General features: G+C 35.4%; 2 protein-coding genes across 5 annotated transcripts in view; one reads left to right on the forward strand and one right to left on the reverse strand.

Annotated features, from left to right (window-relative positions):
- The window catches only part of LOC144976910 (membrane-bound transcription factor site-1 protease-like), a 149,010-nt gene that overhangs the window by 27,080 nt on the left and 106,900 nt on the right, over positions 1 to 15,030 (forward strand). The window lies entirely within an intron of this gene.
- The window catches only part of LOC144976911 (uncharacterized), a 29,818-nt gene continuing 20,695 nt past the window's right edge, over positions 5,908 to 15,030 (reverse strand). The window contains exons 1-5 of one of the 3 annotated variants that reach the window (XM_078921515.1): positions 12,952 to 12,999; positions 9,524 to 9,900; positions 8,580 to 8,732; positions 7,873 to 7,938; positions 5,914 to 7,564 (exon numbers count right to left, since the gene is read on the reverse strand). In XM_078921515.1, the coding sequence (XP_078777641.1) occupies positions 6,575 to 7,564; positions 7,873 to 7,938; positions 8,580 to 8,732; positions 9,524 to 9,832 (1,518 nt within the window). In that variant the 5' untranslated portion in view covers positions 9,833 to 9,900; positions 12,952 to 12,999 and the 3' untranslated portion in view covers positions 5,914 to 6,574. Of the gene's footprint in view, positions 7,565 to 7,872; positions 7,939 to 8,579; positions 8,733 to 9,523; positions 9,901 to 12,846; positions 12,929 to 12,951; positions 13,000 to 15,030 lie in introns of those variants that run through there. The other 2 variants (XM_078921514.1, XM_078921513.1) reach the window with 2 other exon arrangements.

The following is a 15,030-nucleotide window of genomic DNA, read 5'->3' on the forward strand; positions in this document are numbered from 1 at the left end:
TCCAGGAGTTTCAATCGATTTAAAGCCGAAATCATCAAAGCAATACGATTTTTTTTTTCAGCTACTATAGTTCATCCACTATAGTGAAAGCATTCAATTCAATCCACTTGTCCTTATTCAATTTAGTCAATCAGTTTTACGTTTCAATTTTCGACCTTTGAATCACCGAAACGTGAGACCACATTGAGGCGATGGGTCTCATAATATTATTAATTTATGGCGGGTCATGTTGATATTGTGTATGCATAGAGAGTGTTGATCTCAATGTGCCTAGAATGTATTATTTCGCTCTTGATATTTAAAATGATATGGAAGAGCATGCCCGATGGGGGTTGAATTTCATCCTACACTGTTGCTTTTCCATTATTTCCTCCGAATCTATTTGTTTCATTTCCGTCCTATATAAGTTTCAAAAAATAATTTTAAAAAGCAAAAATCAAAACCGAAAAACAAAACAAACGACCCCCCCCCCCCCCCCCCCAAAAAAAAAAACAAAAAAAACAAAAAAACAACAAAAAACAAATAAAAAAAAACAAAAATTAAAAAAAAAACAACCAAAAACCCCCCCCAAAAAAACAATATAACAACCAAAAGCAAAACCACCCCACTCCCACCAAAAAAAAAAAAAAGAGAAGAAAATAAACCCCCAACAAACACTTCAAGCAAAAAATAAAACAAAAACAGACCCCCCCCCCCCTCCCCACCTTAAAACGAACAGGTATTATTTATTCGACTTAAAAAGAAGACGGACTGATGCTATGACGTGCACTTATTTGCGGGTCTAATAACCCAATTCCTTATGGGAAATAGTTGTAATGGAAATCTCAAAATATGACAGGAATTATTCTCCAAGCAACAATATTAAACTAGGCCCATAAGTGGGTTCCGATGTCCGACCTGCATATATGTACACGTCAGATTCTATGGAAATAATATTATAACGGTTGAAATGTACCCACAAACCAAACTACGCCAACTCATTCACTGGAGCTCGTGCAGACACACACACACACACACACACACACACACACACACACACATACACAAACACACACACTCACATAATGTGATAAAATTAAAAATAAATGATAAATATAGAAGGAACTAAAGGCCTGAACGATCAAGTTAAATTACCCCTCGGTGATATTCAACAAAATAAGAGGAAAACATCAAGTCCATGGTTTCCCAATCAAGAGTGGATGCACACTTGTACTCGTTCATACCATCGCCATTAAGCCAGTCTCACACCTCAAATGAAAGAAAAATACTGTGGTCTGTGGAATCTTCAAAATCTGAAGTTACAGACTTAAAAGGAAGAAGAAGAAGAAGAAGAAGAAGAAGAAGAAGAAGAAGAAGAAGAAGAAGAAGAAGAAGAAGAAGAAGAAGAAGAGAAGAAGAAGAAGAAGAAGAGGAGGAGGAGGAGGAGGAGGAGGAGGAGGAGGAGGAGGAGGAGGAGGAGGAGGAGGAGGAGGAGGAGAAGGAGAAGAAGAAGAAGAAGAAGAAGAAGAAGAAGAAGAAGAAGAAGAAGGAGGAGGAGGGGGAGGAGGAGGAGGAGGAGGGGGAGGAGGAGGAGGAGGAGTTGACGTCAGTCAGCTCTTTGCTACTGATTTTAGACTTATATTTTAATGATTAATTCTCACTAAATTATATAAATCAGACTATAAATATAAACGTTCAAGGTTACACATAGTTTTGTGTTTTGGTACGTTATATCCGGCTGGCGGGGTTGTGAGTATTGTACTTCAACGCATAATCCCAATAGAAGGACCGAAATTGACGTCACTCAGCTCTTTTAAAAAATTGTTTTTAGTCAGCCATTTTATTGATTCGTTCTCACAAACGTTCAAGGTTACACTTGTTTTGTTTGTTGGTGCGTTATAATCGTCTGGCGGATGTGGTGATTATTTTTACCTAAACGCAAAGCGTCAATAAAATTAAATAGGAATAACAGAGAAAAGATAAACCAAACTTATAGAAATAAAAGAAGAACAGATTTATACCAAACTCGAACAAAAGAGTAAAGAAAATGAAATTTAAAAAAAAAAGAGTTTCAGAGATGGTGTTTATATTTGATTATTTTTATATGGTTAAATTCAAATCATAAATCATACTCTAGTCTGAAGAGTTCCAGTTCCAGTCAACCAGTTTGAACAGTTGAACCAAAGGAGAATGAAAGCAACGAATAATATGATATGATATAGGGGATCTCGATAGCTGTTGATAGAGCACTTATTGCTCCACGTGCAAATAGACAGGGATCGGTCCCTAGTGAAGTTGAGATTTTTTTTTTTCTTTTGATTCCTCCCACCTGTCCACAGCAGTAATTAGCTTGCTGGGTCTTTAAATCTGGCAGAAGTACTTTACGACAGACTACTTCCTAATACCCTGTGGGCCTTATGACTCTGAAAGAGTATAGTTTCCCTAAGGGAAAACACAGATGAAAGTGGATAAAATCATAACCATAAAAAAAAAAAAAAAAAGAGGAGAGAAAAAACAACAACAAAAAACGAAAACAAACAACAAACAAAACCAAAAAAAAAAGCAGACAAACAACAGACAAACGAACAACCCCCTCCCTCCCACAAAAAAAAAAAAAAAAAAAAAAAAATCCCAAACAGAACAAATCACAACACCCTAAAAAAAAAAAATAATAAAAGCAAAGCAAACAAACAAACACAAGGAACACAAAGAAAACTCAGATTACTTCATCGTAATAGTTTTTGTTTTGATAGAGGGAACCCCGAAACATCGATTAAAGATAAGAAAACATAAATTTATTATAACTCGATTTTCTGTCTCACCATACTTGGTATTTCCAAGTCGCCTGCCAGGCGTCCCTTTGGCACCCTCACAATACCCGCCACTGCCTATTGATGATGAACGGTATAGTTATCAGTTCTACCTGTTGAAACAATCGTATTAAACACTCATGACTCATAGCTCTTTGTGGCTATTAGAATTTGGCAAGAACTCATCTCATACTTGTCGGTCTAAAAGAAGTAATAAAGACCTGAGTCACTTGAAAGTCGTTTATTTTATAGTTAAGTCACACCTGACTTCATTGGGTATGTGTGTGAATTGCCTTGCCTAAGGACACAACGTCAGTACCTGAGTTTTGCGATCATTGCGACTTAGTATCGCTTGACTTTGATTCAAGACGAGACACTTACCTTCCGCCGAGCTACTGGTACCACAATTTTCTACCCTGTTTTTATTTTGGCATAATGAGGCTTATATTATTATAGATTAAAAATTAATTATTTCTTATACGCATATTATGTAGTGACACTACATATTACACGAGATCAGAGTGGCCAATTTCCGTTTTCCCTAGGGATTTTGGGATGATGTTATCACATGTAGTGTTATGACTGATCCAATCGTCTTTTAGTGTTGCTAACAGTGAATCTGTCTTAAATTTTATTGCTAATATTTCTTGTTTCAATGATGGGAAATGAATCAAAAGTAACTGTTGTTACAAATATACCCATTTATATACACACCAAGAAGATTACTCAAATTTTTTATAATTTAAATATGAAAACATTCATATTATTATTTTTTTAGGGGGGAGGGGAAGGGGCGGGGCGGGGGTGGGGGGAGGGGGGCGGGGGCGGCGTTTAGTCTTTGGGGTGAAAATCCTGATTTTAATTCCAAGTCTCGATTTATAAAGAAAGTCCAATCCTACTTTACTGGTAATTTTGGTTGGCAGCTCTTCTCGAGATGCTACGTATATCGGATAAGAGGAGATGGAAAGTGGATAATGATCTGTTTACATAATGTGCTGAACCTTTACTTTATCTCATAGGATTGTAGAGGAATTATATTGGATCCTGACGATAAGACAATACAAACATTGTATTCATCCCTTTGTCTCATTGTTCAAATGTAAGATCGATTTCGTTGGCATTATAACATCTCACCGTTTTCACAGCAACTATAGTGCTACTATCATGGTGAAAACGGGTTGGCCTGACAGTGACAGACCATTATCCCCCTTATTGTTGCCAGCAAACGTTTAACCTCGATAAATCAAGATCCGCTCCACTTATCAAAGAGTTTTAAACCAGAGACTTTTAAAAGTATGTATTGGGTTTTACGTCTTTTTGACAAGTTTCGCGTCATATTAATCGACGAGGTAAAAGTTTGTTGGCTGAAGAATGGCTTATCTACATCTTAGTCACATGAAATTGGGATTCACATCATATAATATTTGGTATTCATTTTTTTAGCTCAACCATTTGGGGGGGGGGGGGGGGATACCGATTTGTGCCTCAGATATGCAGCCCTGTCTATGACACATGGTTAATGTCGGCGCAGAAAGTGTAATGAAAACAAAATTTGTAAAAAATATTGATTAACCCAAATGTTTAGAGCTGGATTAGGATTCAGAATGGGCCAAGTTGTTATTTGAAAGAAATCTGGAATGGCCGTAAAATAGTCGGGTAAAGGAGGCAAGCTATATAGTTTCATAAGTGTAGAGTTATCTTTTTAAAATCAGATTCAATCAACAAAGAGCAAAAATGGCACATCTTTTGATAAAATATCGTCTTTATCTTGGCGCATCAAAGGTAAAGCTTTGTTATATGAATTTCTTGGCTTTTCTTGGAATAGTATATTATCATAAACAACAGCAAAACAACAGCAATCAATAGCAAATGATATGATTAAAGGAATTAATAAGACGATGAATGATTAATGAAAATGAATGAATAGATGAATGATTGAATGATATGAATGGTTGAGTGAATGATCAATCTATTAATAAAACGCATTAATGTCATGACTCAATGATGAATTAACGAGTGAACGAACGAACGAATGAATGAATGAATGAATGAATGAATGAATGGTTATTTTAATTACTGTTGAATGATTGAATTGATAAATGAATGAATGACATACATGAATACATAATGGAAACATGGATAATGATGGCTCTATCAATAAAGTACCTTTAAAATAACATCAAAGTCCTTTTTAAATATCAACATTTCTAATATTACAAAACATTTGAACTGCGCACTGACTTTGGAGACAAATCTATTTTACAAATTGAAGAGGAGGGAGTGAGAACAAACAGTCTTTCTCCTTTATGAGCATGAATTCTGTTTGCCTTTCCGGCAATTTAAAATCTAGTGTTTGACCACTTCAGAATGACTAGTTCCAGAAAGCCGATGCTATTTCGATTTTGCCCCCCCCCCCCCCCCCTCAAAAAAAAATAAAATAGAAAAGAAAAAAAAAGCAAACAAAGAAACAAACTAAAAAAAAACAGTATTGAAATCAAATCAAATCAAATCAAATTAAATTGAATAAAAATTTATGAACGTGAACAATGCATGAACAGTAAGACGATAAGTTAGGAAAAAGTGAAATCAGTACAAAAAGTCCGTGTCAGTCGCTCCCTGAACTTCTGTCGATAGAGACGCCATCTTACGTTTCATCCGCAGTTTTGCGAACTCACTATTTCGATTTTTAATTTTCAATTATAACAAGGTTTAAGAGCCATTCACTTACTATCACGCTAAAAAAAAAAAACCTGCAGTTCCTAAAATAATTAAGAAAAAAAGTGATACGTTCAATAATGTATCATAACATAAAATAAGCCTGTATATCTATAAAACACACTGAAAGCACTATAATATAGGAATATCACGTTTCATAAAGTTTGTCCCAGAATTGCCATGTGTCACACTGTCAATGATCATGTTTTCGTTCAAATTAATTCATTTCATTTGGGAAACATATATATATGTGTGTGTGTGTGTGTGTGTGTGTGTGTGTATTATTTTTCCTGAAATACTAACACGTCTTTAAGAACTCAATTGGTATCTTTAATTCTATGCCATTTATAATATACAATGTGGAACAATGGAACGTTGTTGTTCAAAGTCTTTCACCATTTTTGTTGGGTTAAGGAAGGTGATCTTTATGCAGTACTCAGAATTCAGTATTTAATTAACACGAACGTTAATAAAGTGAATTTATATTATGATAAATCCTCACAGTTGATCGTTGTCGACATTCTGTACTGTATCTGTTACCATAAAAACGGTATCTTTGCCGTGACAATGAATAGAACAACTTTAAAAAGAATAAGCTGTCATCTTCATTTTTATTTCATACTTTTTACAGCCCACAACTTCTAAATAGAAACTGTCGTCAGCTAATTTCATTTCAGGATGTAATTACATTTAAGAATTAATATGTAGTCCCATTTACCATCCTTGTATTCCTCTGCTTTATGTCAGCTCATTTCCAGCGCAAACTCCTTTTGAGTCTGATGTGATGATGCCATTTCCTGCAATTTTCCGAGATGTTTACATGTATTTATATGACCTTAATTCCATTAGGCTACCTAACGTTTTGGTCCATGCATTTTGGGGCAAATCTTAAGTGTGTTTTCAGTGGGTTGTTGCCGCAAATATATCACACCGGTGCACATGATTGAGACGTGCAGGGTTGAGCTTGAAGAGGTGATGCGTCTCAGTTGGCAACTGCTGGTTCCAATCCTGAAGCATCATAGTTTCATTATGTACTGATTAAACTATGTAATAAAACTTTGAGAATGTCTTTAATCTTCCGCACAGCATTCACATCTTTTACAACGATCAAATGGACTACAAAAGCAACTCTCCTCATAGTCATCGTCACAGCTGTCACAGCAACAGCAACAACAACAATAACAACAACAGATATCACACGACTGTAGTAATTCCCGTACACGATCCCGGAACTCCGCACTACTGAACCCGTAGATGATAGGGTTGGAGACTGTACTGATGTACGGACAATTATACGCAAATTCAAGAGCCATGCGCTGTCCTTGAGTTAAAACTTTGTCATCGAGGCTTAGTACCTTTGTCAGAATAAGAGCCACCAGATGAGGCAAGTAGCTTATAATGAACACTACGGTGATAATGCTGAACACCCGATACATCTGAGTGGATATCACGTTTTTGCTTGTTGCTATTGCAAATGTCGACATTCTCCTCGGCGGGGCGTATCCGCCTTTTGCCCTAGTGGTTGGAGTTTGAATCAATATGTTATTAGCAGTTGGCGAATGCGGAGACATTCGTCTGGCGCCGTTGATGTTGTTTATAGGATTACGCCCATGAACTGGTGTTGTCACCATTGTTCGCGTCGTTTGCCGACTATTTCTACAATCACCCACGCCATATTGAACATCCTCATCTGCCGTGTCGTACCCTTCAGGAGTCGGGGTTGTTGGTAAGGATGAATTAAAGATGGCTGAACTTCTGTTCTCGAACTTTCTTATGGATCTAGAGACCATGAAATACAAAACACACGTTGAACCGAGGACGAAGCAGAACGCGACCATGAGCAAATAGTAGAAGATTAGATTCAACGGTGTATCCTGATAGTTCTGGTCGGCGCGGCAGATGGTTGTGTCCACAACTGTGCTCCTAACGAGTGTCTTGACGTGACGCGACCCGTAGAGAATGATGGTGGGGATGCTGATGACGAGGCACGAGAGGCAGATGACGACGAGAAGGATCTTAGCATGACGGAGAAGCATTCCCCTCTCTAAGGGATGGCAGATCTGGAGAAAGAATAATAATTACAAAGGATTTAGATGGATAGTTTTCTCAATGATGATGCTGATTTTGGCGATGATGATGGTGATGATGATGATGATGATGATGGTGATGATGATGATGTCAACAATGAAGATGGTAAGCATAATAATTTCCTGACCCAACCTTCATGTCCAAGCCGGTAGACCAATCAATCAACCAATAGATTAATCAGTCAAATAATCGATCACAAACGTGTCAATTAAATAGACGAACATACAAACGAACATTAAAAGCAATCTATCTATATATCAACATAGCTAAAAGCGCCCACCTTTTTATATCGTTGATAGGCAATGAGAATGAGAACACAGCCACTGGCCATACTGTTAGCGTATACCTGTAACATTCGAAGGGTAAAGAGATATGGAGGACATAAACATATACTATGATAATATATTAATAAATCATGGATATATTTTATAGATTAAATTAAATAATAAAATATATATTTGAATGAATGAATTGAGAAATGATTGAATGAAAATATATTCTTCAAACATTTTCGATTTTGAAATGTTTTTCACTCTCTGCCGTATAAATTTGAGTGAGGTCATTTAGTGATTGCATTATGCATATGAAATGTTTTGTGTGTGCGCTTACGTGTGTGTGCGTGTAGTGTCTCTTAATAAAAGAGGACGCGTGATTACTGATGTGCGTGTTAGAGAGAGAGAGAGCATTATTTTGAATGCACGTTTTGTTCTTGTGTGTGTATAATTTTCGCTTGTGCGTGTATAATCTTATCTTGTGTTTATCTCGTTCGTGCGCGCGCATGTGTGTGTGTGTGTGTGTGTGTGTGTGTATGTGTATGTGTGTTTCTATGAGAAAGATGGAGGTTTAAATGCCATTTTGATAAGTTGGGGCCACCTTAACCATTTCTATCTTTATTTTTTTGGGGGGATCGAAATTTTTAAAAATGCGTTTTGTCAGTGTGTGAAAGAAATTTATATTGAATAATTCATATTAAAGAAAAGTTTTCACCTGGAAATGGGACAATTTGCACATGGCGCTGGTGTTTAGCTCATCCTCGTGGTTCGCTCTCATCTTCATGATGACGTCAATCAGCATCGTGGTCACCGCCGTTAATAGGTCTAGACTGGCCAACGCTTTCACGAACAGGTTGAACACCGTGTCCTTATGGGATGGGAGTGAAGAGAAAAAATTCTTAATTTAAACCTGAACCTCTTCTCATTCGAGCGTAGGTGAAACGAAAAAATGTATATAATGGACAGTACTACATTTGATATAACCTCCTCCTCCTCCCCCACCTCCTCCTCTTCCACCTCCGCCTCCTCCTCCTCATCATCATCATCATCATCATCGTCGTCGTCGTCGTCGTCGTCGTCGTCATCATTTTAATCTTCATCACAAATGATTGAATGATGTGTTCAAGAATATGATAAACTTATAATAATAATGATGATGATGATGATGATGATGATAATAACAAAAATAATAATAATAATAATAATAATAATAATAATAATAATAATAATAATAATAATAATAATAGTAATAATGATGATGATGATGATGATGATGATGATGATGATGATGATGATGATGATGATGATGATGATGATGATGGTGGTGGTGGTGGTGATGAGTGATGGCATTATTTTTCTACTCCCCATTTATATTTTGAAGCAGGTAAATATCATATTTATCACAAGTGTGCATTTCATGAAGTGCAACACCCTTTTGAGACTACTTCATACCAGGATTTGTAGTCCTGCGTTCGAAATTAACCAGCCATTATGTAGCACAATAGCTCTTTAAGGTGCTTAAAGCGATTTACAAATGGCCCCTAGACCTACAGGTCCGAAGACGAGTATTACGTCCGTAGATTACAAGGCGGCACATTGGTCCTGCACAATAGATAAATACACTTTATCTATTATCATGGTCGATCATTGAATACTCACCGCGAACAACGAATGATACACGTACAAAACGAGGCTGTTTCCTCCTATGTTAAACAGCATAAGCAGTAGGTTGACAACGCCGTTGACCAGTCGTGGGTTAGTCTCCTCCATGCTCCCATTCTCCATCTTTTGACTGATGTTTTTGATGCTGCTATTGTTGTTCAAATTGTAGATGGTGTTGTTGCTGAGGAAGACGACGACATTGCTGATGCCGCTGTTGCTGCTGCTGGTGGTGTTAATTGCGTTGCCAGTGTTGAAGTAGAGTGATGTGGAATTTTGGATGATGCCATCATAGACTGATGTCGACATACCGAGTGTATTTTATACGGAATAGGTCAGGTCTTAATGCTGGTTGTGATTGAGGTTCTGTTGTTGACCTGAAATTAAGAGATGGAGAGATATTTAGAAGTTTTGTTAATAAACGATGATATATAGAATTCCCTTTATTCATCCCCCGGGGAAATTTTTCTTTACGGTGTATCTCGAGAAAAGGCCGAGATAATACAAGCTTCAGCTGCCATGGTTCAACGTAAATTTAGCAATGGGGAATAAGATTCTTGTTCAAAAGGAAACAGAAAAAGAAGAGATGCCGAAGCGGAGATCGAACTCGGCCTCCCAGATGAAGTATAATGGTCTATAAACACAGCTATTCGCTGATGATAATGATGATGGTGGTGATGATGACGACAATGACGATAATGATGATGATGATGATGATGATGATGATGATGATGATGATGATGATGATGGTAATGCCAAAACCTTATGTGAAAACTAAAGAAACTCTCAACTCCTAATTGCACTGAGTTATCTACCAAGTGCATTGGTAAGAGGTTTTTTTTCAACGAGTCAGCAAAAGTAGTTAAAACTTAAAAGTACGGGATTTTAAAATATATCTATATAAAAAGAAACAACCACCCTCTTAGACGTGTGTGTGTGTGTGTGTGTGTGTGTGTGTGTGTGTGTGTGTGCATTCAGTGCGATAACTAACTGGGTAGATGTGTAGACCAGCTGTCACGAATAGCCGTATATCTATTGACATCATATATTCTGTATGCTATATTATGTTTATAATCCCACATGAACATAACTATACTAAGGTATATCAATGTGGAAAGAGTATAAAACGGTTTTCAATACGTTTAGTGACATTGATCAATGTAATGATTGTATTCGGATTCGCCAAGTAGGGGTTATACATGTGGACGTTGGTTAAAACAAAATACCGGCGGAAAGTACTAGAATCTCTCGAGGGATGTTCCATATGTGATTGGTCGAGACCTCTTTTCATTCTTTTCGGAAGGAGGGGGGGGGGGGGGTCTTCTTTTTTTTTTCTCTTTATCTCCCCCTCTCTTTTCTTTTTCTATTTTGTTTTGTATGGAAACCAATCAAGCGCTGAAACGTTAAATAATTCAAAATTAGCGTGCTGATCGGCGGGAGACAAAAGCGCCGCGGTTGACCGTTTAGTGAACTAGAAACTAACTTGCCTGCAAAGGATATCATAATTATAGCTAAGTTAATGCTCACTAATTCTGGCAGGCAAATTGATGGTTATAAACTGCTGTTACAGACAGACGCGCGCGCGAGGTTGTGTCCATGCATCATTATCATAATCGCATATTATTATCTGTCACGTCTGGCTAAAAACTAAACATAAAAAAGAATGTGACGTCAACATAATTCTATTTAACTATTTTTGTTGATTCGAAATTAAGGTTATTTAATACTACCCTATTAGACTAACTCTCTGGAGTACATACGAATGGAAAATCGAACAGATTTGTTAGATTTTCAATCATAGGTAACTGGATAGGGAAAAGGCTGGCTGTATGGCATTGGAAACTACATGAATAAACGGGAATATAACAGCTTTGATTCCTAAGACGGTGGCTTTTTTTCTCTTTTCTTTTTCCACGTTATCTCCGTCTGGCACTGCATGTTTTGTTTTTTTCCGGAGATCTTGAGGTAGTAATATACTCCCAGAGTCAAATTGTTGGAAATTTCAAGTTATGACACAGTAAAGGATTTTTTAAAAAAACGAGTGACTAATTTTGGTCAAAAAATGTCTTTTTAAAAAAATAACAAAGTAAATAATGGTATTATCCATCAGACGTGAATGAGGTAGCTTAATTAACCAGGCACTAACACTCAAAAAGTCATGAATCGCAGAGGCACTCTCTGACAATATTTGCTCTTCATGACGAGACACTCAGGAACGGATTATTATTTTTCGTTCCTATCTCTACATTAACATCACAGACGGACAGTTCGATTTTTTTTTTGTTTGGATGGACGTGCAATCTGTCGGGCAAGGTATTAACAATAACACGTATGGATATGATGACCGGGTACGGTAATCAACCCTAAAATCAACAGACAGCTGATGGTTTCTTGAATTTAGAACGTTAAATGAACGAATATTTTGGATCCAAAATCGCTAGCGAAATTATGAAACAATATTATATACAAATAATAATAATAATAATAATAATAATAATAATAATAATAATAATAATAATAATAATAATAATAATAATAATAATAATAATGCTGTTGCTGCTGCTGCTGATGATGATTATGTTGATGGTAATAATAATAATAATAATAATAATAATAATAATAATAATAATAATAATAATAATAATAATAATAATAATAATAATAATAATAATAATAATAATACCTTTACGATAGACAGAAACCTACGTGCTCAATAGCCCGCCCGATAACCGAACGCAGTTATGGGCTTATGAACCTTAATTAAACGTTGTACTAGACAAAATAAGCTCACAACATTTTGGGCTATCAGACCTGCGAATTGGTGCACATCGACAGAAAGGAAGCTAAATTTGACAAGTGATCATAGTACCATTTGACAATTCCGATACCGTATTGTGTTCGGTAGGTTGAAATAGTAACAGTTTTGATAATATATTTTTGTTCTTAACAGAATCAGCCTAACCGTTTTTATGAATTCCTTAATCTTAGAAATTCAGCTGTTCGAACCATGGGTGAGGACTGAGAATTTTATTAACAACATCCCAGGTGTTTACAAGTTTATTCCACAAGTTTGTTCCATAAACGTACATCAGTCTTGCTCCAATATCTTTCGTTTTGAACGGGATGAGCGAAATTTTATCACTAATATTGAAGGTTATAACTCATTTAAACTTATTAAACAATTATTGCTATTTGAGAAATGAGTTGCAAATACACACACACACACACACACACACACACACACACATATATATATATATACACACACATAAACACAAACACTCATTGATTTTGAAATATAATTGAATCAATCCACAACTTACAGTAATCTTCAAGAAGTCTGATTTGCGGTGATTGCTATTAATCATAACAACACGTCAAAAAATCACAGAATGGATAATTTATATAATAAATAATCCTATTCTTACTCATGACATTGACGAGAAAATAATCAGCCCCAAACAGCACGACTGCTTTTCCTGCCTGCCTTGTCTGCTGGTATAGGAATGGATACGGTGGTGATGGCGTGTGGATTTATTTGTTTGCCATGCCTGCCTCATGTTGTGTTTTTATCCTTCATTCACTTCATTGAAAAGGGCACCATGCCGTCTTCTCTCATGTGGTCGACATGTGATATTTTACCCTTTAACAGCGAGATTGTGTCTTTAAAAAAAGTCAAAGTCATAGTTTCTCTCCTATTTTTAAAATCGTCTATCTAGTTATACTTGTAAACCTAAGCGATATCGCCAAGAAAGCAGTGGGTGCTTCAATAAAGACCAAGCTACATCGCTTTACTCTCCTAGTAAAGTATAACGTTAGTGTCACGTCTTGTCATAAAAGTCGAGCAATATTAAGTGTGGTTAGTGACCGAATGGATGACTAATTGTTTAAAAAATTGACTCCAGCTTTGTTTCCACGGGTAAGACACTTTACTCAAATTATTCCACTTGACTTGGGTCTGAATGAGTGCTTGGCCGTAGATCGTGACTAATATTGTAAAAGTGATTTTACAAAATGGAAACATGGTTCCATATGGCTTGCTGGGGGAAATGGATGAAAATGTGGAAGCGCGTTGAGCATGATAACCTGCAGATTTGCGCTATGCAAATTTTTTTTTCTTCAAACGGTATGATATTACTGTGACATGTCTGGTTAGAGAAAAATCGAACGGCGTCTATAAAAGAATAATGCCAGTGCGTAATATTAATATGCATCATGTTGTAAGACTGGCTTGATCTACACTACACTCTACAGAGATCTGTAATCAAAAGGTGGTCGTGAACTACTAGAAAAAGTCGAACTGAGCTTGAGCTTGAGCTTTTTTTTTTATACAGCGCAATATCCACTAAACGTGCTCAAAGCGCAGAACTGCACAGCAGTATTATAATTTCAAAGAAATGTGTAGAAACTACGTTTTCTTTTTTGGATTACATTCCCATTTCGATGTATTTTTTTTAAAACATCATTTTTTGTGTCGCCATGTTTAATTTGAAAAGCTGTTGCAATTAGAGTGCGTTATAATCAAACTATACCGTGGTTATTAAAGTCATATCCGTTTGGTTGAGTTTTTTACTCGAACTACACAACATGTTTAGATGAGAAATAAATAGACGAACAAATAAATAAGCTGATAATAATAATAATAATATAATAATAATAATAATAATAATAATAATAATAATAATAATAATAATAATAATAATAATAATAATAATAATATAATGATAATAATGATAATAATAATAATAATAATAATAATAATAATAATAATAATAATAATAATAATAATAATAATAATAATATATAAAATGATGATAACGACGACGATGATGATTATGATCATAATAATAGATATTTAGATAAATAAATGAATAAATGAATGGATGGATGATTGGAGAAATAACTGGATAAATAAACAAATGAATAAATAAATAAATAAATAAATAAATAAATAACTAAATAAATAAATGAATAAATAAATAAATATTAATAAAACAAAGAATTGAATTAACGAAATCAACGAGTAAAGGAATTATAAAGAGAACAAAAGAATGAATTAATCAATGGATGAAGAAACGAATGAATTAGTTAATTGAAACCACACAACGACTTTGCTTTCTTAATAAATACGCTTTTTGTTTATATTTGGCCTCACCTCAAATATTGATTCGATCACATTAAATTTGAATTTTAATTCCTCTTGCCTTTTAAAAATGTTTCCTGATATTTGAAAATTTAAAATTTGATTGCGAACCTCTGTTAATCGAGATCTACCGCTTAATTGGAGCTAGGAAACCATTATTAAATTGATATTTTCCCAAAAGGTAGGAAAGGTAGAATGCATATTATACATTGCTCCTGTCATATAACAATTATATTTAAAAACATAAAAGTTATTTTTGTTTAAATCAGAAGCGAGTCTCTTCATGAAACTGTTATTTGCTTTTTTGTCCCATATCCTGTGTACGATTCTTAACATGTGAATGAATTAATGAATGAATTTATTA

This window comes from Berghia stephanieae, chromosome 7, assembly GCF_034508935.2.
Source record: "Berghia stephanieae isolate SIO BIC M18660-M18661 chromosome 7, UCSD_Bste_1.3, whole genome shotgun sequence".
Taxonomy (NCBI): domain Eukaryota; kingdom Metazoa; phylum Mollusca; class Gastropoda; order Nudibranchia; family Aeolidiidae; genus Berghia; species Berghia stephanieae.